At 53.1% G+C, this 23,642-nt stretch overlaps 1 protein-coding gene across 1 annotated transcript in view; it reads left to right on the top strand.

Moving 5' to 3' along the window:
* The window catches only part of TNFRSF8 (TNF receptor superfamily member 8), a 52,607-nt gene that overhangs the window by 9,541 nt on the left and 19,424 nt on the right, over positions 1–23,642 (top strand). The window contains exons 2-8 of the mRNA XM_037045204.1: positions 3,268–3,355; positions 7,680–7,793; positions 12,679–12,831; positions 16,778–16,871; positions 17,229–17,389; positions 19,422–19,538; positions 21,653–21,805. Coding sequence (XP_036901099.1) covers positions 3,268–3,355; positions 7,680–7,793; positions 12,679–12,831; positions 16,778–16,871; positions 17,229–17,389; positions 19,422–19,538; positions 21,653–21,805 — 880 coding nt within the window. The remainder of the gene's footprint in view (positions 1–3,267; positions 3,356–7,679; positions 7,794–12,678; positions 12,832–16,777; positions 16,872–17,228; positions 17,390–19,421; positions 19,539–21,652; positions 21,806–23,642) is intronic.

Raw genomic sequence — 23,642 nt, 5'->3', positions numbered from 1 at the left:
TGATGGCCCACCCAAGGTTGGGACCTGTGGCCAGTGGAAGCTGGTGGGGTCCTTGCACTTCAGGAGGTCAGACCTCCTGGGGCTGCTGTAGGTGCTGAGGCTGTGGCTGCCTTCTCTGCCAGGAGCTGGGGAGGTGAAGGGCCCATGTGAGTGGGCAGTGGGGGGCAAAGGGTGGCAGTGGGGACAATGGGAGAGGCAGCAGAGAGAGCGGAGTGATGAAGGGGACGGTGTGGGGAGAGGGCTGTGCCCGGGGCATCAGACTGGGCCAGCTTTGGGGGACTACATACAGCGCCGCAAGGAGGGAGCTCTGGTCCCCTGATGCTGCCTATTTCTACTTATGGGCTAGGAATGCCCTGGGCGGGTGTGGTGGCCTCCCCCACTGCAGCAACGTTCTCGGAGGGCATTCGGGGCCCGTTCAGCTTTCTGGCACACGGCAGGTGCTTGGTGAACTCATGTAGTGGTCAAGAGTCAGCTGCCCTGGACTCAGATCCTGACCCGGCGCAAAGTGTGATCTTGGGCTGGTCTTCCACCTCCCCAAGATTAGCTTCCTTGACAATAGGGCCTCGTAGGGCTGTGGGTCAATACCAGCTGTCGTGTCTTCTACAACATGTGCACATTGCACTGACCCCATTTTCTGGGTGTCTGTAAACCGATGACATCATGTGCAAAAAAAAAAAAATCCCCTGGTGTCTCTGACAGAAAAGGCCAGCCACAGCTGCCTGGGGGCCTCTGGGTGGGTGCTGGGGAGTGAGGCTGAGTGGTACTCCCACTTGGACCCGACCCATATCTCTGGGAATTCTGGGGTGCTGGGGCCCAGCACGTCCATCAGATTAGGGGGCTAGCCTCTTCCCCCATAAGCCCCATATGGACACGGAGACCCCCAGTCCTCTACTGCCCACCCTGGTGGGGCTCTGATGGGCTATAGCCAGATATCCAGGCTAAGAACCCAAGCCCCTCCCCACAGCGGGAAGACAGCACCCCCTAATGGCAAGCCATGGGCATACACGGATTTTCAAGCAGCTGTCTCCTGTCCCAGGTGCTGGGCGGTTTTGGACAATTGCTCTATTTCTCTTTTTGTATGCACACATTATTATTACTACTACCATTTTTTGTTTTACTGATCCATTTTCGAGTTAGCTGCAGACATTTTGATCCTTCACCTCTAAACATGTCAGTGTGACTCTTCTCCAACGAGGGCGTCTCTGACATCAAGTTATCAGATTCAGGCATTCAATGGTGGTAGAACATAGTCAGATGCAAAGTCCACACTCAGATTTCATCAGTATCTCAGGATTCTCCTTTATAGCAATACCCGCCTTCCACCTCCGTTCAGAGTCCAGTCAGAAATTGCATTCAGTTGTCCTGTCTCTTTAATTTCCTTTATTCTAGAACATTCCAAAGCTCTTCTTCACCTTTCATGCATTGGCATTTTTAAAGAGTCCAGGCCAGTTGTTTTGTAGAAAGGCCCTTAGGTGGGCTTTATCTGATGTTTCTTTATGATTTGGTTCAGATTATGGAGTTTTGGTAGAAAAACCACAGACACAGTATGTCCTTCTCAGAACATTATTTTAAATATGTGGCCCAGAGACGGGGAGAGAACTGGAGACACAGTGAGGCTCCAGTGTACTCTGCACTTGGTTGCTGCGTGACCTTGATTTGAGCAGGCAACCGTACCTCTCTGAGCTGAAGTTTTCTCACCTGTAATGTGGGCTGGTGATCTGGCCCCAAAGGCTTGGGGGTGGGGTAACGGAGAAGATATGCAACCGGTGGTGGTGGGGGTGATGCTAGTACCATGGGTTTGCTGTTCTCCTCTGCACTTTGCACCCCTTCGCTGGCCTAGGGTGTGGTGGCAGAAAGAGAAGGGTAAGCAGCCAGGCTCCCCTCATCTGTCCCCTGGGCCCTGGGGAGTCCATAGCAGTCAAGGAGATGAGCAGGCAGGCCAGGAGGGGAAAACCCAGGCCAGCGGCCCAGAAATTTCCCCACACTCAGTAGGCCCAGCAGGGCTGAACCCTCATACCCTTGGTCCCCGCCACCTGTAGGCTCCCAGGTTCGCTTGGTGAAATGCTTCAGGCCAGGGAGAACGGAGGCTGCCGGCCTGGGCACTGCCCCCGGAGAGGCCCCCAGGGGCCCCCGGTGCACTCCAGAAGAATGAGCCACTGCTGGAGGGAGGAGGCTGGGCATGCGTAGGTGAGAACAGTGCTGTGTGACCAGTAGTGTGCACATGTCAGGTTATATTTATTGTTTCAGATTATATGGTGACATTTCAGATGGGCACAGAAAGAATGCACACGCCGTGTAGCCACCCCCCTGGCTATGCTGGCCTCCTTGGTGCTCTCTACCCATTACAGAAAAGTGTGCTAATTTCCCCTGTTACCTTGAGTGGAGAGAAGGGCAGAGAAGCTCCTTAGACCAGCCAGGCCTCTACCAGGGTGGGGTGTGTGTGTGGGGCGGTGGTAAATGGCTCTGCTCTCTCTCCCAAACTGAGAAAGCCTCACTCCATGAATCCCGTAAGTAGCCACTGCCTGCCTGTCAGACACCACCTGGGTGGCTGTAGGTATGGGGGCAGTGTGGGGGGGGAGGGTGGGGCATGCCACCTCCTGACCCCTTCCTCCCCTCCCCGCCCCTCCCTCCCTGGAGCTCTTATTATGGGCCTGCCCAGAAATCTGCTTCCTGCTCCCCTTTGGTTCTACCAGGAAGGACAAAGCTCCTTCTGGAGGGTCTCAGCTGAGACTTTCCTCTCTCAAAGCTCCTCCTGCAAAGGGTCTTAGTTTTCAAGGGGCTCTGGAAACATGCGTGTGAAAAATGCACGTTCCTGCAAAAAGTGAGTCTTGGTCCTGCTTCGCACCACGTACCAGCATGAAACCTAACACACATGCCTAGCAGAAATTCGCACTGTGGACCTGTGCCAGAGGGCAGATGGGAGGCAACTGAATTAATCCACGGGAGAGGGGGTGGGGCTGGGACCAGGCGGGGGAGTGGTCCAGGGGGTCTGGGAGGACTTCTCTGATGGGTTGGATGTGAGCATGAGCGAAGGAGAGAGCTGGGGAGCCTCCAAGGTGTTTGGCCTGAGATGTGGAGGACTGGAGCTGGTCCAAGGAGATGTGAAATCAGGTATTTCCATTCTGATTTCTCTTCTGGACCGTAAGGCTTGGGCTCAGGCCTGAGCTTGACTGTGAGTGGAGACCTGGCCTCCTGGGACCTGAGGTGCTGGGGGGAGGGTGGGTGCCTAGGGCCCACTGGGCCTCACCGGTTTCTCCTACCTTCCAGGGTCAAGCCCCCCCAGACACCTGTGCCGGAGACCCCAGCTTCTACTATGATGAGGCTGCCAAGAGGTGCTGTTTCCGCTGCCCCGTGGGTGAGTGGGGGTGCTGGGGCTGGGGCAAAGGGGGGGGTCGGGGAGCTAGCATCACCATTGTCATGTTGACTAAAGGTTCTGAAGGCCACCCCGCTGTGAGTCTTTTTAAATTAATAACCGCCCCGTACGGAACAGGCACTGTACAGACACTCACCCGACACCTTCCCATCCACCATACAGTCTAAGCAGATGCTCACGGTTGTTCTTTGTTATTCCCATTTTGCAGATGAGGCTTTTGGGGTACTGCAAGGTTGAGTAAGTTGCCCAAGGTCACGAGCTGGGAAATGGCAGAACTGGCTGGGGCTGGAGCCCAGGGCCCTGTGACCCCCGAGTCTGGGCTGTCTACACCCCTGACCATCCGGACGCCCATCCCCTCGGCCTCAGCTTTGCTCTCTGCAGGGCAGTGACAGGCCATCATGCACATTAAGGGCCCATGGCTGCAGCTGGGCAGAGGTTCCGGTCAAGCCACTCTTAGACCACGAGGCCGACGGAGCCCGTGCTCAGGTCAACAAGGAAGCGAGAGAGACACCTTGGGAACTTGGTATTTTCTGTTTCCAAAGTTGTTCCGAGCAGTCATCGTAGGACAAAGAGTAGAACTGTATTAATCTTTCTGGCCTTTGTTTTGCAGGCTAGTGTTGGCCTGGAAGTATACATTGGGTGGGTCCCTATAATTTTTTTTAGTGCTTAGGACCTCACTGCCAGCCTCCCACCCACCCACCCACGTACCTGCCTGTCCACCCACCCACGCTTTCACCCACTCACTAACCTGGCTACCTGGCCGGCCCTCCTGCCGTCTCCTCGGATCCTTCCCTGCCCTGCAGCCCCGATCCCACCCTGGTGGGGCCTGGACAGAGAGTGGGTGGAGAGAAGGTGACATCCCGGGCCCAGGCTCCCTCCACATAGACACTGTGCCTGGGAAGAGGGGGCTCCCCCCATCTGCCACGCTGCTTCTCCAGGGCCTAGTGACTGTCAGTGGCTGAGCACTTCTTGTGGGCGGGGCATTTTGCTGGAGTTTTATTGACCCTGTGCTTCCGGGCAGGCAAGAGAGGAAAAACCAAAAACCCGCAAAAACCCCTTCCTCGGTCTCTTGGGGAAATTTCTGACATTTGCCCGCCCTCTGCAATCAGCGCTCAGCTGTGCGGCAGGTTTGCGCGGGGGCGCTGACTGGTGAAGGAAGGAAACAGGGAGACCTTTGAAACTGAGATGTTTAGATGTCATCGAAGCCCTCCTCTGCCCCAGGCCTCCAATGCCCTTCTGAGCATCCTTGACAGCCGGTCCTCTACTTACACACCCTCAGTGATGGGGAGCTCACTCACTGCTTTCTAGCACTGGCGATGATTTGCATTGATGAACATGCACTGTGGCAGCCATGGTGCTGAGCCCTTTACCTACATAGTAGCTCACTGAACCCAATAGGAAACCCAGGTGGGGAGCTAGGACATGGTGAAGTTCAGGGATTTGTCCATAGTCACATGCTAGGACATGGCTCAGGTGAGGCTCAAACTTGGCAGTCTGACTCAGAGCCGCAACGCCTCAGTCTTATCTGGCGCTGATCCCCAAGGCACCTCTGGTGTTGGAGAGGCAGCAGAACACACCAGAGGAGAGCCAAGCCCCTCACTGTTCTGTGCCGCTTCCCAGATCACCCTCCTGCTTGCCCCCAGCCTCACTGTCCACAGGGAAGGGCCTCCCTGCAGAGGTGCGAGGCCCACCCAGGTGTGGGGGGACCCTGTGAAGCCAGGCTGGATGTTCAACGGAGAGCGTGGTATGTTTGGGGGCCAGGCGAGTGTGTTCCACCTAGTGCCCGGAGCCCAGGATTTCTCCAAGGGCTGTGAGCAGGACAGAGGAGGAGGAGGAGGCCCTCCCGCCCTGTCTGCCCTGCCTGCCCTTGGCCAAGCTCAGCCGGCCCACACTTCCCTTCCATATCTGCGGTTCTTCAAGGGAGCAGGAGAATCATCAGATAAACATCTTTCAGCCCCAATTCCAAAGCCAAGGAGAAAGCATCTGGTGACCCATATAAGTCCAGATGTTTACCTCTGCTCTGGTTCCCCAAAGCCAGGACAGCCCTGGACCGCTGCTGGGGAAAGGGGTGGGATGGGGACCGTTCCCCAGGAATGGGAGCCCGTGGGCTGGGAAGCCCTTCCAAAATCTGTCCGTTGTAACGGGCTGTCAGACCCAAAGGCAGTGCTGCTAGGGACCACGGGGACACACACCCAGGGTACCTGAACTGGCTGGAGTGCACAGGGGGGCATCCTTGGGGAGTTGGCCTCTAAAGGAGACCTCAGGATGAGCAGGACTGTGCCAGGCCAAGGTGGGGAGGCGGCATGCGGCGATGTGCTTTGGTCAGAGGGCATAGAAGATGCTAAGACCTGGAGTGAACAAGGATGGGCCACTGAAGAACTGGGTGTCGCTCCAAGGGGTGGTGGCACAGGGCTGAAGGGGGCGGGGAAGGGGACAGTGTGGGAGCTGGCGGCCCAGACTCAGGGGAGTTTCTGGGGCCAAAGCTGCTGGGGCTGGGATGCGTACCCCACAGGGAGCTGAGCCACAGGGAGCCCTGAAAGGTCTCAGGTGAAAGGTCGCGGGTTCGACAAGCGCACTGCCACTGGGGAGCCCGCCCGTCTGCACCGTTTTTGTTCCTGATGATGGAAGTGATGCTCAGCGGTGAAGAGGGAAAGGGAGAAAAGGGAAATGAGCGAACGCTCCTAACTCTTGCTCCCTCTGCTCCAGCCCCTGTGGCCTTTGCAGTGTTTGTACAAGCCAAGCCTGCTCCTCCTGGGCCCTTTGCACTGATGGTGCCCTCTGCCCTGAGGGCTCCACCCCCAAGCCTCTGGGCCGCTGAGGCCGCTGGACCATGCTCTGCAGGGCTTACTCTTCACTCCCCTCGGCTCCTTTATTCTCTTCAGTTTGTATCCACATTGGAAACCAGCTTGCTAATTCGTTCCTTTATGGGCTCCTCTCTGTGACCCTAGAGGGTAAGCTCCATGGGAGCAGCGTCCTCGTCTTCCTCAACCTCAGAATCAGTGCCGGCGCCGCCCAGGTGGTGCTCAGGAAAAGTGAGTTGAGTGGGAAAGACAGATCCCCCACCAAATAAGTCACTCCAAGCCTTGAACTTTATTTTTTTTGCAAAAACCTCATTCTCAGCAGCGTCCACAGGCTTCTCCAGAATGACTCGGGCCGGGCACAGAAACGTTGAAAACGTCTGGTCTACAGTCTTTTGGTTGCAATTAGCAGAACCCTAACTCATTCAGACCCAAGTAAGACACAAGAGAAATAATTGGCTCAATAATGGAAAAATCCATGGTGCCATAAATTCAGGTTTGAACGATCTCATCAGGCATCCATTGCTCTGTCTCTGTGGCCTCGGCTGGCCTCTGCGTCACCTCCTTCCCAGGGAGACCCTGCCCACACTGCGGCAGCTCTGACAGGGCAGCTCTGGGACCAAACTGCCCTTTCAACAGGGCATCTGACAGTCAAGAGAGGCTCTTCCTGGTAGCTTTTGCAAAAGCTCAGGGATGAACCTCAGTGATGAGGTTCATTGGGTGGCAGGGGTCACGGCCCCATACGATTCAATCAGCCCTGCGACTGAGATCAGAGTGTTGAAGAAGATGTACTCTGATTGGCCTGTGTGTGGGTCATGTGCCTAGTCTAAAGGATGAAGTATTCTGATTGGCTTGCCGGGGTCATGTGCTCGTTTGGAAGCCGCCCACCTGTGGGAGGCCTGCTCAGAATCGGGCAGAGCGGGTGAACGCCCTGTGGACAGCCAGGACAGCACCTCCCTGTTTGCCCCTTATGTTCCGTCTCAGCAGTTTGCCTCTCCCCACCCCAATCCTGTACAGTGGGATTCAGGAGCAGCTGGGTGATTTGCAAGCCTCTCAGTCAAGTTGGATTAGGCCCCTTAAGGTCTAGGGCCGAGGGTTCCCTAGTTCCTACCGCGCAGCAGGACCCCAGGAATGAGCAGTGCTTGCTGTGTGCCCAGGACTGCTGCAGGACCTCACCCCTGTTTGTCTTCACAACCCGTTTCATCCTTTCAACAGCCTTGGGCGGCGCATCTTATTGTTCACTCACTAGTGCCCACGAGGCCTTGATCACTTGCCCAAGGCAGCCCAGTTGGCCTGCAGCAGCCCTGGAATCCCAGGCACAGCTTTCCTCCTCCCCATGCCACGCTGCTCCCGCTGCCTGCCAGGCCATCTCAGGCCTCAGCGCCTCTGTCTTTAACAGGAGAATGGCACTGACATGTTTGGGGGTTCAGGGGTGAGAGGCGGAGGCGGTGGCCCCTGGGAGTTTGCCAAGGTGGCCTGGCCTGCAGTGTCTCTGCTTCCTTTCCCAGGGCTGTCCCCGAAGCAGCGGTGCCCGCAGGGGTCCTCCGACTGCAAGAAGCAGTGTCCACGGGACCACTACCTGGACAGGGATCGCCGCTGCACGGCCTGCGTGAGCTGTCACGGTAAGAGCACATGGGGAACAGGCAGAGAATCTAGAAAGTGTGCAGGGGGGGAGGGGTGCTTCAAGATCTGGTTGGCTACACTCTGAATGCCCCCCACCCCCAGCCCGTGCCTCCGTTTATTGCCTTGGATTTGCCAGTGATCTCAGCCATGATCTTTTTGCATCCACACTTTTTGGAGAGGCTCAGGTAACAGGCCTCCTCAAGGCGGGCACTCACAGTTACCGAGTTTAATTTCTGCAAAACCCACGGGGGAAGATTCTTGTCTTATCCCTGCTTCGCAATGAGGAAACTGAGGCTCAGGGAGGCTAAGGGCCTTTCCAGAGTTACAAAACTCCGGTAAGAGCCCCGCCCGGAGTTTGAATCAATGGCCTGATTCTGTCGGAGAGCTGTGCTCTTTCCCGGACCGCAGCGCGTCCAGGGCGACTCTTACACTGGATGCTTGCGCTGTGAGTGTCTTCTGATGGTTAGTGAGTGTGGTTTGTGTGCCAGCTGGTGTTTGTTTTGCTTTAGTGCGGATTTTTTTGCAGGGTGGAGGCGGGGAATTTGTTGAGATTTCATAGCTGAACGAGCATTCCTATTTCTTAGCATGTTTGGTGTGTTTGGAAAAAAATATATATATATACTCTGTTTGCTCCACACAAAATTCTATATGTGCTATTCAGTCATGTTTATTAACTGTGTTATTCAAATGATATTCATTCTCATTTAGTTTAGTCACCTCCACAAAGGCCGGTTTCTGAGGTAGACGTGTTCACATCTGTCTGCCGGTGTGCTTGGCTTTCATCTGATTTTCAGGGTGCTCTGGCTGTTTTTGCTTCCCATAAGTCAAGCTGTGTTGTTAGGTAGAGTGACCATTAATACTACGTTTCCTTGGTGAGCCGGACCTTTGGTCACCGTGAAAGATGCCTCTTTGTTCCTTGTGGTGTGTTTGTCTTCATTCCGTTTTTACTTGATTGCTGTTCTGTATTTATGTTAGCATTTCTCGGATATAGCTTTAGTGTTTTAAAATGAAGGGCTGCATTTTATTGAGTGAGCGGTACCTGTGTTCACTACTAAAAATTCAACCGATAGAGTCTTGTAAGGAAGCAAGCCAGTCCTGCCCCCTCCCCCATCACTGGGTATTGGACGCTTCCCTGCACCTCTCTTTAGAGAGAGTGGGTGGGTCAGTAGACAGACGACACACACATAGAAAGAAGGAATTTTAAAAAATGATTTTATTTATTTTTAGAGAGGAGAAGGGAGGGAGAGAAAGATAGAGAGGGAGAGACAGTCAGCTGCCTCTCACTCCCAACTGGGGACCTGGCCTGCAACCCAGGCCTGTGCCCTGACTGGGAATCCACAGCCTTTCAGTTTGGCGGGCCGGTGTTCAATCACTGAGCCACACCAGCCAGGGCAAAGAAGGAGTTTTTTAAGAGGATAGGATCATACTCCCTACGGCATTAAAATGATTCCATTTAGTTCCATTCAGATGTATTGGAGGAAGAAGAAGCTGAAGGGAAGAACCTAAACTATCAAAAGAGATAACAGTTCCTAACAAAACCTCCTAAAATTAAGAAAAGAGGTTATGAAAATCATGACATGGTTAGGAATCAGTTAAGGAACAGCGATGTCTTGTGATAAATTCATATTCCACTTGACTCTTTGTAGTGAAAAATGAAGGAATCAGCTGGCCAACCTCCCCAGCCTCTTCCTGGCTTTCATTGCTTCCCTGTTTTTACCTTGCCCTAGCCTGTGGGTCCTGTTCTGTCCTCTGACCCCGAGTCCCTCGGCGTGACAGCTGTGCTCTACTCTCTAAGTGTGGCCCTTGCACACTATGAGTGCAGTTCCCACGCTTCTCTGTCCCTGAATTTTTCATTTTGATTTATTGCTCGATTTCATGGGCATGAGGGTTTTCCCGGAAGGACCTGGCTTGCGCCTTCCTCCATTTCTTTCCCGTCTGAGAACATTTGTTGCCTGCGTGATGCGTGAAGGACGACTTGGGAGGCAGAGTGTTTTCCTGGGACGTGTTTTCTCTAGAACTCTGTGGGTGTTGGCTCACTGTCTTCTTGTGATTAATGTCGCTGCACAGGGGTCCGCTGTCACCCTTGCTCTTTGCTCTTTGTAGGTGACTGCAAGAATAATACTTTCTTTATCCTTAAGGATCAAAGAATGTAACCGGAATAGGCTTTGATGTTAATTGCTTGGAAACAACTCTTCCTGGAATCTGGTACAGCCTTTCTTTCTTTCTTTTTTAAATTAATGTTTCTTCACCTCATTTATTTTTTTTTAAAACATTTTTTAAAGATTTTTATTATTTTTAGAGAGAAGAGAAGGGAAGGAGAAAGGGAGGGAGAGAAATAACAATGTGTGGTTGACTCTCACATGCCTCCTACTGGGGACCTGGCCTTGACCTGGCCTGCTACCCAGGCACGTGCCCTGACTGGGAATCGAACCAGCAACTCTTTGGTTCACAGGCCTTCGCTCAAACTGCTGAGCTGTATCAGCCAGGGCTGGTACATCTTTTCTATCTGCAGCTTGCGTTCTGCCTTCATTCTGGGGAAACTGGCGTGGACTTTACATACACATGGGATAGGCAAAAGTAGGTTTGCAAGTTGTGAGAATGCAGAACACAGTTTGTGCTTGTAATGTTACTGATTGGTTATTGTATCATTTTTCATATGAACAACTGTACACCTACTTTTGCCCACCCTTGTATACTTCAAGGTCAACTCCATGAACTCTAGTTGTCCTTCTGTTTGTTGTCAAGGGGTGCTTGCATTCATTCACTTTTACCAGTGACTTTTTTCTATTTGAGATAAAATTCACCGTTTAAAAAAATTTCCATAATGTATTTAACGATTCTGGTGGAAATGCTGATTCCACTGTTTGGCATTTTTAGGTGCTTACTGCTTAATTCAGCAAATTCTGAGATCACCACAAAACCAAACAGACTATGAGATTTCAAAAGACGGTCAGACTGCAAAGCATGTACAGGAACTAGTCAATTACTAGTGTGACGTGCTTGTATTCTCTACAGTTAAGAACTCCCAGAAATTACTGATAGAAAAAAGTACAAGTTCTTCATTTGTGTCTTTTCTGCCCCTAGGTTTAGCACATAATTATTATAAGATGAATAATAATCAGTTACCTCAGTGGCAAATGCATAGTTGTTGATACTGCATTGTGTAACGACATTTAGTTACCTTTCAGTAACGATAAGCTGAGTTTGCATACCTTGACCTCATGGGCAGACTTCCTAATACTTAGCATTTTATTGTTAACTTAATTGAAATATTGCGACACATTTAATTTGTAAAATTCACCGTTTGAAGAGTGTACGATGCAGTGATTTTATTGTACTCACCATGTGCACCCCCCACTGCTGCCCAATTCCAGAACATCTCCACCTCCCCGCCGAGGAAGCCCCTTACCTCCCAATTCTTTCTGCCTCTCATCCCACCCCGCCCACTTCTCTCTCTACAGACTTGCCTACTCTGGACACTCCATGGAAATGGAGCCGTGCACTACATGGTTTTCAGTGCCTGGCTTCCTTTGCTTTGCACAGTGTTTCCAAGATTCGTCCACGTTGCAACAGGTCTCAGTGCTTCGTCGCTTTCAGTAGCTCCATGGGATCATCGCATAGATACGATCATTGCATAGATACACTGACTGCATCGTGTTTCCAGTGTGCTGGGCACTGGGGTTATTCCTACTTTTTGGCTGTCGTAAATCGAGCTGCTGTGGTCATTCTCGCATGAGTGTGTGTGTGGACACACATGTTCAGTTCTCTTGGGTAGATGTGTGAGAGTGGAATTCCTGTAGGAACATCTGCGTCCAGCCCCTGGAGGGGCTGCTGTCAGGCTGGTTCCCACGGCGCAGCGGAAACAGTGTTCCCTCCGGCACTGTGGGAGCATCTGGTCTCTCCACATCCTCCCCACCACCCGTCTCTTTGCTTCTTGCCATCCTGATGGATGTGAAGTGGTGTCTCACTGTGGTTTTGGTTTGCGTTTCCATGATGACTAGTGGCGCTGAGCATCTTTGCCTGTGCGGACTGGCCATCGATATGTCTCCGCTGGAGAAGAATTTCCTCCAATCCTTGGCTTGTTCAAAGAAAACAAACAAACCTAGTAGACCTTTTTTAAAGAACAGTTTTTGACTTTTAGAAAGATGGAGCAGGAAGTCCCGAGAGTTCCCATGTGCCCCTGCTCTCCACCACGCGCCACAGCTTCTCCCGGTATTAACAGCCCCCATTGGTGAGGCACGTTGTTACAGCTGGTGAGCCGGTACCGGCGCCCTGTTAACTAAAGTGCAGAGGCCACACTCTAAGGCTCACTCTGCGCTTGCAGTTCTGTGGTTCGGGGCACGTGTGTCACGTCGAGACTCCACCGTGGCAGCATCGCCCGGGAGCGTCTCCACGCCCTAACAGTCCCCTGTGCTCTGCCTGTTCTTGCCCCCACCCTTGACCGCTGGACCCTGGCAGCCACTCATCTTTTTACCGTCTCCATAGTTTTGCCTTTTCCAGGGTGTGACGGAGCTGGAATCACAGTATGTATAGTCTCTTCGGGTGGGTTTCTTTCACTGAGAAATATGTGTTCAGTGACCCTCCATGTCTTGTTTGCCCATTTAAAAATGGGGGTGTTCGTTTATTTTTAATACCAATTTAGTGATCTGCAGGGATGTGGGCTGGGAGGTGCGGGCTGCCTCGTGGACGCTGCCTCATGGACCCCGCCTGCCGTCTTGCCCTCATCTCAGGAACACTCTGGAAAGGGCTGAGCGTGCCAGCTGCCCTGCCCAGTGGAAGACCACGGCAGCACACCCTCCCGTGCTGGACTGTCCCTGGGGGGGTCCTGGGATCCCTTCTCCAGACCCCCTTCTGTCCTCTGTGACCCTTCTCTGTGTCCCTCAGACGACCTCGTGGAGAGGAAGCCGTGCTCGGAGAGCTCGCCCCGCGTCTGTGAGTGCCAGCCCGGCATGTTCTGCAGCACCACAGCCACCAACTCGTGTGCCCGCTGCTCCCCCCACTCTGCCTGCCCCGCAGGGACAGCTATCAAGTCCCCAGGTAGGTGCCCCGACTCCCGGGCCTGCGCCCTCCCCACCGACGCCCAGGCGACTTCCCGCCTCCCGTATCCTCCTTCCGTGGGACGGATCACTTCTCCTTTCACGATGGGGCCATGGTGCCCCACACCCCCCTGCTGCCCCTGGCGCTCACCTGGGTCCCGGGCTCAGAGAGACCCTGGTGGCCCAAGGCCCAGGCCTGGCTAGAAGAGGTCTTGGGACAGTTTGGGACTCTGGGCACAAGTTCTCGGATGCCTGATAAACAGGAAAGAAACCTCAAGTGTCTGTCCTGGGAGATTCCTGGGGGTTTAGGGCTGGTTTCCCTGTTTTACAACCGAGGCCTTGGGAGTTAGACCAGCAGGAGGTTGGGTACCAGGCTCAAGCCCAAGACTTGGCTTTCTTTTCCAACTTGCTGTGTGACCTCAAGTGAGTTCCTCATATTCTTTGGGCTTCTCGTTTTCTGATAGTATGAGGAGGGCCAGTGGTCAGAGGGCAGAGAAGGGCTACAGGTCCCGGGTGGGTGGCATCGAGACCTTTCAGAAGGGAGGTGTGGGCGCAGATGGGCTTTGGACCACAGCCCAGAAGAGGTGCCACAGCCACACAGGACACACGGGGTGGGGGCAGGGGGCCATCAGAGGGAGCCACGTCTGCTGGGGAGGACAGTGCTCATGACCTGGTCCTTTTCTAAAGTCCCCAGCCTACCCTCCCTTCCACATCCTCCTTCCCTCCCTCTCTTCCCTGCCAGCCAGCTCAGCTCCTATTCTCTCCCCTGCCCCCACCCCCAGGGTCTCCCCAGTGGCAGATAGCCAGAATCTCCGGGACAAAACCAATCAGATTGTGTGTGTGCGTGTCTTTCTCTCTCACACAAACCTGCCTAAAACACTTAGCATCTTCCTTTACTCTAACGATAAGGATGTGATCCTTTGATAAAAGAACAGGTTTTTTTAGGGGCTTTTTTTAAGCCCGTGTAACTGTGGCATTTCTGGGTTGCTGGTTACTGGGTTCACGGTCTGGGATATGCAAAGCCAAGAGAGTACCCAGGGGCCTCACCACCCCTCGCCTCTCTGCCTCTTCCTTTCCGTGTTTCAGAGCCTTCGCCGTGCCCAGTGGGAGTAGTGGGGGGCAAGTGCATCCACTCCATTTTCCTTTTGTAACGATTTTATTTATTTATTTTTAGAGAGAGGAGTAGGGAGGGACAAAGAGAGGGAGAGAAACATTGCTTGGTTGCCTCTCATATGCACCCTGGCCAGGGACTGAACTGGTAACCCAGGCCTGTGCCCTGACTGGGAATCAAACTGGTGACCTTACACTTTGCGGGATGACGCTCAGCCCACTGCGCCGCGCAGGTCACAGCCAGAAGCAGAGTCTTGAGGACGACATCCTTCACTCGAATCTCCGTGGTGCGGCCCCTCGGCCCTCAGCTTCCAGCGCCAGCCCCTCCCTATAGGGGGCCCTCCTGTCTGTCTGCTTTCAGTTCCATGAGGGGCAGCGCTCTCCCTCCTCCCAGGCCTTTGCACACCTCTGTTGGGGACCCCAATCCCTCACCGTTCTCTTGGTTAGCTCCTACGCAGCCTTGAGCTGGATCGCCCAGAGCGCTCTGCTACGGGACACGCAGAAGCCGCCACCCGCGAGCAGGGGCCGGGTGGGGGAATGGAAAGTGCTCTGGACTGGGCATCAGATACCTGCGGGTTTAGTATAGTTCTGCATCTGTGGGGTGCGTTCCCATCCTCTGCGGGCCTCAGTCTCCCCATCTGTCAAATGCCTTGAGTTCGGTGGTTCTGACAACAGCATGTGGACCAGCTGGGCCTGGTTTGGTTCTCTCCGAGGTTTTCCTGTGATGGCCACACAAGGGCGCCAGAGTCAGCTCTTTGCGGCCCCTGCAGCCCCTGGGCAAGTTGGGACCACCGGTGCTGGCCACACGGGGCCACTGCGTACTTACAGTGTGTCCAGTGGCATTGAGAAACGCTGCCAGGGCAGACTATGCACTGGATTTCAAGTGCTTAGCATGAAAAAATGGAAAACACCTCATTAATTATTCTTTATATCAATTACCTGCTGACGTGGTATTTTAGATCTATTGGGTTAGATGAATATATTATTTAAATTAATTTCACATGTTTCTTTTTACTTTTTAAAAAAATGTGGCTACTAGAANCCCCCCCCCCGCCCGTGCAAGTTGGGACCACCGGTGCTGGCCACACGGGGCCACTGCGTACTTACAGTGTGTCCAGTGACATTGAGAAACGCTGCCAGGGCAGACTATGCACTGGATTTCAAGTGCTTAGCATGAAAAAATGGAAAACACCTCATTAATTATTCTTTATACCAATTACCTGCTGACGTGGTATTTTAGATCTATTGGGTTAGATGAATATATTATTTAAATTAATTTCACATGTTTCTTTTTACTTTTTAAAAAAATGTGGCTACTAGAAATTTAAAATGGCCTGTGTGATTCACATTGTATTTCTGTTACTTATTTATTTATTTCTATTTTTTGACAGAGGGGAAGGGAGAGAAACATCAATCAGTTGCCTCTCCCGTGCCCCCTACTAAGAACCTGGCCCATAACCCAGGCATGTGCCCTGACTGGGAATTGAACCGGCAGCCCTTTGGTTCACTCAGTCCACTGAGTCACACTGGCTAGTGCTGATTCACATCATATTTCTATTGGCCAGCGCCGCTTTGGAAGCGGGCCAACCTTTGGCTACCAAACCCTGGCTCCCTTCTAGATTCTGCTGTGGTCTCTCTCATGGGGAACCTCTTAGGGCCTCGGTCTCTCCAACTGTGTAAAGTGGAAAGCAGGTTCTGCTGTCCCTTCAGCTGCCAGCTGAGCCCGACGCTGAGAGCTCGCCTTGGCTCTCATTCCTGAGACTCACGGAACCCCTTAGAGCAGGTGCATTAGCTCCGTCTCACAAGTGAGGAAGCTGGGTCCAGAGAGGGCAGGCAAACTGCTCAGGGCCACACAGCAGAGAATGTCTGAGCTAGGGTTTGAATGTCACCCCGATCTGGGTGTTGTCACCCCACCGCACTGTAGATATACAAGATAAGTCAGCCTCGTTCACACCTGCCTCCTCTGAAACCTTCAGATCCTATCCCACACATGTGGGTCACTTCTAAGTGATGGGACAAGCGTCCAGATGAGGAAAAGGAAACTGTTTTCTGGGCATTTGCCGTAGGTTGCACTGTGTGACAGGCACGTTAGGCACCCTCTCTGTTCATTGTGACGACAGCCTTGCGAAACCTGTATTATTGTTATAATCATTTGACTTGCATGGCATAGCTTCGACATGACAGAGATGGCGGCAGACTCAGGCCCACTGATGGCAAGTGCTGTGTGTTTTCCTCTCCACTCTGCTTCTACCCAGTGTAGCCTGTAGGACTCTTTGGGTTGCAAGTAACAAAATCTCAATTTTTTTGGCTCCTGTAACTAAAAAGTATGGGCATAGCCATGGATAGCTTCAGGCATAGCTGGATCCAGGAGCTCTCTTTTCCTATCTCTCATCTGTACCTGCCTATGTTTTAGATGTCTGTGAGATACCTACTGGCAGCTCCGGGCTTGCTTCCCACCCAACCCCAACGGGAAGGCAGCTTCTCCTTCCTCCGTTTCCAACAACCAATAACAAAACCTTGAAATTGCATCTCATAGTTGTGGCTTGGATCGTGTGCCCATTCCTGAGCCAGTCCATCATGGCCAGAGGAATGGAATAATTTGATTGGTCCAGCCTAGTCCCATGCCTCCTTCTGGAAGGGAAGGGGGTCAGTCTAGCCCCAAGAAACAGATACTGGGTTAGGGGAGAGTGATTTCTCCAGAGAAAACTGGGGCGCTTCATACCAAGGGGGATGGATGCTGGGCAGGTGTAAACACTAGATGGCCACCATGTTTGCCAAACCCCTGGAGTCTTCGGACCCCTTGAGACCAAGCCTGAAAGCATTGTGTCCCCCTGCAGGCACAGCAGAGAGGGACACCGTCTGTGAGCCGCTTCCCCCAGGGGCCAGCCCTGACTGCGGCACCAGCCCAGAGGACTGCAAGGCGCCCGCCAGGTGACTCTGACCTGCCCCCATGCGGTTGACCTTAGTGCGGGGCGGTCTCTCTCCACAGGATGCCCGGGCCATAGCTGGGGTCGGGGGTGCAAGGGGGTTCAGCACAGGGTGTCATGGGTCCAGGGTGCCTCTCTGCCAAGCCCACAAATCACGTGAAGCCCTACTGTGTGCCCAGCCTGCCCTGATTGCACGGGAGACCCAGAAGGCCTAGAAAACAGCCCTTGCTCCCCGACAAGGGGCCTGCCTGAGACTGCGGGCAAGAGGGCCTGGGGACGTCTTCTCTGCAGAAATGGTCATCCCGAGCACAGGCCTCCCCATCAGCAGAACTGCCTGTTCCATCTCTGGCTTTTTTCCCAGCGGTGCCGCCCCCCAGGCCAAGCCCATCATGACCTCTGCAGACTCCGATGCCAAGACCACGCTTCTTGGAGGGGACACTCCCCTCACCCCCAAAGATGATTCTGAAATGACAAGGACGCCCGACTCTCTTTCCTCTGGTGAGAAGCCCAGTCCAGATCCAGGTAATTTCTTCAGAGAAGCTATGGGCTATTTCTTACAGCAACAGTGTCTGATTAGTGGGTGACTTGTATGCGGTGGTCCCGGCGGGCAGGCTCTGAGCTGTGGGCTCCCTCAGTGCGGGGAGAAGAGAGACTGAGGCTTCAAGGGCCAGAGTATGTAACGGAAGTGCTCGCTCATTTCGCCAGAGTTCTGAGCGCCTCCTGCACGCCAGACACTGCGGTGGGTGCTGGGCTTGCCACTGAGCAGTCCGGCCCGTTCAGGTGTCAATTGGGTGCCCTCCTGGTTCCCATGGCAACAGATCAGGCCCCCAGTTTGCCCCTGTTTATTGTTGAATAGCCTTCCACGTATAGGTACATTACCCTTTGCTTCTCCAAACAGTTTTTGGATATTTGGGTTGTTTCCACTTCTTGGCTACAATGAATAATGAAAAACAAGTGTTTGTGTGAGTGTATTTTTTCTCATTTCTCTTGGGATATTCTTACAAAACTGATTTGTAGGACTTATACTGCTGGGGATTGAGCCCTTTGCCCTGTAGTTGCACTCAAATATCTTCTCCCAGCCTGTGGTCTGCCTTCTTGTTCTCTTTACGGTCTCTCCACGGAAGGGTGTTCGTAACTGGGATGTAGGCAGACCCAGGCGTCGTTTCCTGTCTGACTGGTGCTTTTTGTGTTCTGCTCCGTAAGCCTTCCTCCTCTGAAGTTGCAGAGGCGTCCTACACTTCCTGTCCAGGGTCACTGCTTATTGGGTCACTGTTCTGAGTGTCGTGGTTAGAGTTGGCGGCTCCCTTGGCTCGTGTGCACGGTGCGAGGCAGTGGTCACGTTAAAAGCATCCGTGTGGATGTCCAGTTGAACCAACATCATTCGCCATGTAAATTGCCCTTTCCCCATGGTGCACATGCCAGCTTTGTTGTGGATCGAAAGTCCATGCGTGTGTGGGTATGATTCTGGACCCTGTTCTGCTCTATGGTGGGTCTTTTTGCCCGTTCTGTGCGAATCCCACATTGTCTTCATTACCGTCCTTTTTCAATGTCTTTGTGGGTGGTGGAGCGACTTCTTCAACTCTGGTCTTCAACAGTATGTTGGTTATCCTAGTAGCTTGCCTCTCCACATCCACCTGAGAATCGGCCCTTCCAAGTCCATGAAGTGTCCTGTTGGGGTTTCGGTTGGGGCTGCACAGAATCCACAGGCCAGTTGGCAGAGAACCCGCATTGCCAAAGTGTCAAGTGTGTGGCCAAGCCCTGCGTTTATTTAGGCCTCTTTAAATTCTCCCAATGATGCTTTGTTGTTTTCTGTGTGGAGATATTTGCACCTTTTTCTTAGATTTCTAGGTATTTGATATTTTCAATGAAAATGCAAATGGTATCTTTTTTGACATGTCATGTTCTAACCCTTTTTGAAGCGTGTGACATCGCCAGTATTTGATCTATCAGAACAGTGGTTTCATGTGGCTCAACCCAGATATGCAGACATTCAATACAGATATAATAATGTTATGTTCAGCCACCTTGCTGATTCACGTATTAGTTCGAATAACGTATCTGCAGATTCTTTGGGGTTTTCTGTGTACTAAGTGGTATCATCTGTCTGTAACAGGTTGATATCTTCCTTTCTAAACCTTCCTGGTTTTGTTTCTTTCTCTTGCCTTATTGCATGGTACAGGATCCCTGTACCATGCTGAATAGAAGTTGGAGAGTGGGCATCCATGCCTCAGTGCTGATCTCAGAGGGGAAGTGGCTACCAAAGTTGTGAGGGGGGCAGTGGCGTGGCAGTGAATGTGGGGAGGGGACTCTGGCGTAGTGGATACGGTGGACTGTGGTAGAACCAAAAGTGCAGGGGGCACTCCGTGCTCTTATCCTCTGTGGCCTTAGCCACATTCCTGCCCTCTAGGAGCCTTGTGACCCTCCCTCTGGGGGGTGGAGCTGACACTTGTGGAGTTTGGGAGCTGGCCGTGGTGCTGGGGGTCCTTCAGTGACTGGGTGGGTGAGGCCCCTTCCAAGGTGGCCTGGCCTGGACCGTCTCTGCTTCTTTTCCCAGGGCTGTCCCCACCGCAGTGGTGCCCGCCAGGGTCCACCAAGTGCCAGAAGAAGTGCGAGCCCGAGTACTACGTGGATGGGGATGGCCGGTGCACTGCCTGTGTGAGCTGCTCTGGAGGTAGGAGCCTGTCTTCCCACCAGGGGTTCCTTCCAGGGACTGTGGGCAGGGGTCTTGCAGGACAGACTTAGAGTCTGGGGGAGGGAAGCCCTGAGTTTGGGTTTGGGCTGCTCAGCCCTCAGGAGCCTGGCTCGCTCTCTGTGTTTTGAGTAGTCAGTGTCTTGTGACTCCCACTCACGGCTGTGGGTTTCTGGTGGCGGTGACCCCTTTTCCGCTCACTCACTCTCTCCAGCGAGGAAACGCTTGTTCATCACCACCCTGTTCCACACGGGTCTCACCATTTCTTGTCGCTACTGTACCATGCATGGGTTGCAATTGTCCCCATTTTGCAGAAGAGGAAACTGAGGCTTTGGAAAGTCAAGGGACTTCTAAAGGCCACAAGCCCTCGAGGGTGGCAGGGCTGGAGTTGGAACGTAGGGTGTCTGCCACCAGGTTCTGAGCTCTGGTTCCCCCACTGTGCTGCCCCTTAGGGCGTGCTCTGGACGAGCTCTCTGCCAGCGACTGCTGTGTGCACAGCAGGCTGATGTCCTGCTGGTGTTTGCCCCATGGCAAGTCCACCACAGCCCCAGAGCACCACCACCAGCCCTACCACATCCCTGAGGGCCACACAGGGCAGGGGAAGTGGCCCAGGGCTCGGGCAGCCACGGTTATTAGCGGCCCAGCCCACTCACAGAGGCTGCCCGGAAATGCGCAGTTTCATCTCCTTGCCCCAGGTTTCTTTCATGCAGTAGCTTCGACCCAACTGGAGGGAGACCAGACAGAGGAAAGAACAGGCTGCGGCCACCAGGGGCCGCTGTTCCAGTAACCAAGGCAGCGCAGTAAACTTTCTCAAAACTGAGCAATGAAAAAAACCCACCCATTGTAACTCATGGATTCTGTGGGTCAGAATTCAGACAGGACATTGTGAGGACAGCTGGTCTCAGTGCCAAGATGTCTGGGGTCTCAGCTGGAAGACCCGAGGGGCTAAGAGCATGGGTTCTGGAGCCCAAGCGCCAGGGTGCAAATCCTGGCTCTACCACTTGGTAGCGTAGAAACTCCAGCAGGCTTCTCTGCACCTCAGCTTCCTCATCTGTAAAGTGGGCATAATACCACTCCTATCTCAGAAGTTGTGGGAATGAAGTAGGTCACACGGAATGAATCAGGTAGAGTGTCAGGAACCTTGCTTTGCACGTACACAATTCTATTACGAGCTGTCATGCTCTCGAGTCAGCTCACTCATGGCTGAGCCCACTTTTGCCCCCTGCACAAACTGCCCAAGTCCCCTTCACACCCCGCCCCCAGTTTGCACTGTGGAGGTTGCAGGAAGAGGCTGTACAGCCCCTCCCCTTTATCATGCCGGGTCTCTCCATATCCTGCCCAGGAGACGTGTCCTCACTGAGCGCATCACTTGGTCTCACCCAGCGGCGCCATGATTGTTTTCCCATAAGTAGGCATGCACGTGTGTTAGGGCATTACCATGCCTTTTCTTTGATAACACCTCCAACATTTTATTTTGTTGAAAACACTTTTTATCACTGAAAGTTCCAAACCTGTTGAGAAGAAGAGGGGACCAGGGACACTGGAGGACTGCCACCCAGTTTCAAAGACCCATGGAGTTGTGGTCAGTCCCGGTCCATTGATTCCCATGCCCACTCACCCCTGACCTCTGCGTTAACAGGCCACTGAAATAGAGTGGGCATGTAATACAAAGCACGTGTTTCAAGTGTGCAACACGTGAGTTTTGCAATATGTTTGCATGTGTGAAACCGCCGCCCCAGCCAAAGTGATAAACTACCCGTCACCCCCAGCGTTTCCTCCGTATCATCCCTCCCCCCACCCCCCCATCCCTGCCCCCATTTCCAGGCAGTTCTGCTGCTTTCTTTTATTGTGTAATACGCTACATTTTCTGGAAATGGAATCGTAGAGGAAGTACACCTTTCCCGACTGCCTTCTTTCACTCCGTATAGTTATTTGAGCATGCCAAGAAACCAGCTCAGTGGAAAATGAAATGAGCGTCTGCTCCCGGGGAAATGCATCTCTGCCCGCCGTGCCCCCCCCCACCCCAGGGTGTTCTGTGTATTCCATGCCTTTGCCAACCCTCATCCTTCCTTACGACCTCTCCCTGTGTCCCTTAGATGACCTTGTGGAGAAGACACCTTGCACGTGGAACTCCTCTCGTGTCTGTGAATGTCGGCCTGGCATGTTCTGTTCAACGTCAGCCACCAACACCTGTGCCCGCTGCGTCGCCTGCCCCGTCGTCCCACCAGAGACGGTCGCCCAACTCCGGGGTAAGCAGTCTGCACCCCTAACTGAGGGTTGAGGTGTGCGCCCCCACAGCCAAGCCTCTCCCACCCCACGGGGCAGGTGACCTTCAAGCCCCGCTGTCGACTAGGTCAGGTCTGGGCTTTGTTTTTTCTTTGACTAGTTAGATCCAGTGACTGGCATGAAATTCAAACTGGGCATTTCAGTAAGAGATTCTGATGAAGATTTTTTTACAAAAATTCTTCTTACTCAAATAGTTGGGCTGGCAAAGTCTTGATTTGCTTGCCAGACTGTGTTATTGACTCAAGACAGATGAATAGAAAGTTTACGAAGCAGTTCTAGCTCAAGACAGTGGACATTTGCTGGAGTCCAGAAAATCATAAACCCTTGACGTGGAAAAACAATGGCAACAAAAGCCCAGGTTCATCAGCAGCTGAGCGATTTCAACCAATTCCTAGAAGGCAGAAAACAGATGGAAGGATGGTGACAAGTGGAACCAAGTGGAGGAAGGCTCACCCCAGAATTCACTCCACGGGGGCTGTGGAGCAAGGCAGGGGTAGCTCGTTCGCAAAGTCCCAGGAGAGGCTCTGGGCTCAGAGCTGGCGAGTAAAATCAAGGATGGGGGTGAAATGCAGAATTTCAGTTTGTAATTTCGTCTTGAAAATAAAATTTTTAGAAATCTGTAATAATGGTCACTGACCCGTCTGAACAGGTATCCCGGGTCTTTATCTCCTGGTGAAAATAATCCATTTTTTCTGGCCAAAGACACCAAAGGGGTCTCTGCTGAAAGCCAGGGGTAGCCGTGTGGTGCCACCCCTCCAGTATAAAGCCCTCCTTGTGTGCTTGGGAGCACGTCCTGTTGCTGGGCTCCTGCCGCTCTGCCACTAAGTAAAGATGGCCAGCTCACACGCCCCACCCAGAGCACGCAGGCGGATCCCCTACTCAGGGAGGAGACCTGTCAGGGAAAGGACACGTGGGCACCACAGCAGAAGAAACCCCGCTCGCTGCTGAAATAGTCAGCATAGTCGTTTTTTAAGAATATGAATGGGCAGTCAAGATTTCAGGCCTCAAGGGAAACCAGAGAATAACGATATGCCAAAACCTTACCACAGCTGAAGCAAGGAACTACAGGTAAACCTAGGAGCAGAAGAGAACTTAAAAAAATGCAGATGTGTCCACAGGAACGTTCCAGAAGTTGTTACATCCACAAAGGGAGACCAGGATGCTATGAAAGGAATAGTACAGACCAGAGGACGGGAGCTGGCTTTTAGAAAGTGTGCTTGTTAATGGATTGCTTCTCAGCTCCCAATTCACCCTTTAGAACTGAAGGATTTCTCCCTGGGAGCGCGATGCTAAGCTTTGCCAGTAGAGGGCGCTGGGGGGCCATGGGGGAGGGAAGAGCCGTCTCTGGGCTGCGCTGCTCCTTGCTCCTCCTGCACCCTCAGTCCGTCCCCATTCGCTGGATGATGGCAGGCAGTCCCTTGGAGACCTCCCAGCACCAGCCTAGGCCTGGGGACCACCTTGGTGTGCCCTTCCGAACGGGCCATGGGCACCCTCCAGGCCTCGTGTCCGCGGGAGTGCTGTCATTCCCTCTGTGCGTGCCCTACCTGCCCACTTGGTCACTGGGGGCTCCAGCCTTGCACCCGCGGTGGTACCCCAACTTTCCCTGTGTACTTGACCTGGAAAACATGAGACTTCAGGATGAAAGCGCCTGAAGTCTTTGGAGGCAAAGCAGGTGAGCGTGAATCACCCACGCCCGGATATAGTAGGTGTGCTTCCTGTTAATTTATTTACCTATTTAAACTTTCAGTGACAGCTGACGTACAGTATTATATTAGGTTCAGATGTACAACAGGTGATTAG

The sequence above is a fragment of the Sturnira hondurensis genome, unplaced genomic scaffold (genome assembly GCF_014824575.4).
Source record: "Sturnira hondurensis isolate 20B ecotype Veracruz unplaced genomic scaffold, ASM1482457v3 Scaffold0004257, whole genome shotgun sequence".
Taxonomy (NCBI): Eukaryota; Metazoa; Chordata; class Mammalia; order Chiroptera; family Phyllostomidae; genus Sturnira; species Sturnira hondurensis.
The sequence above is the reverse complement of the archived record's forward strand: the minus strand, read 5'-3'. Positions and strand labels throughout refer to the sequence as shown.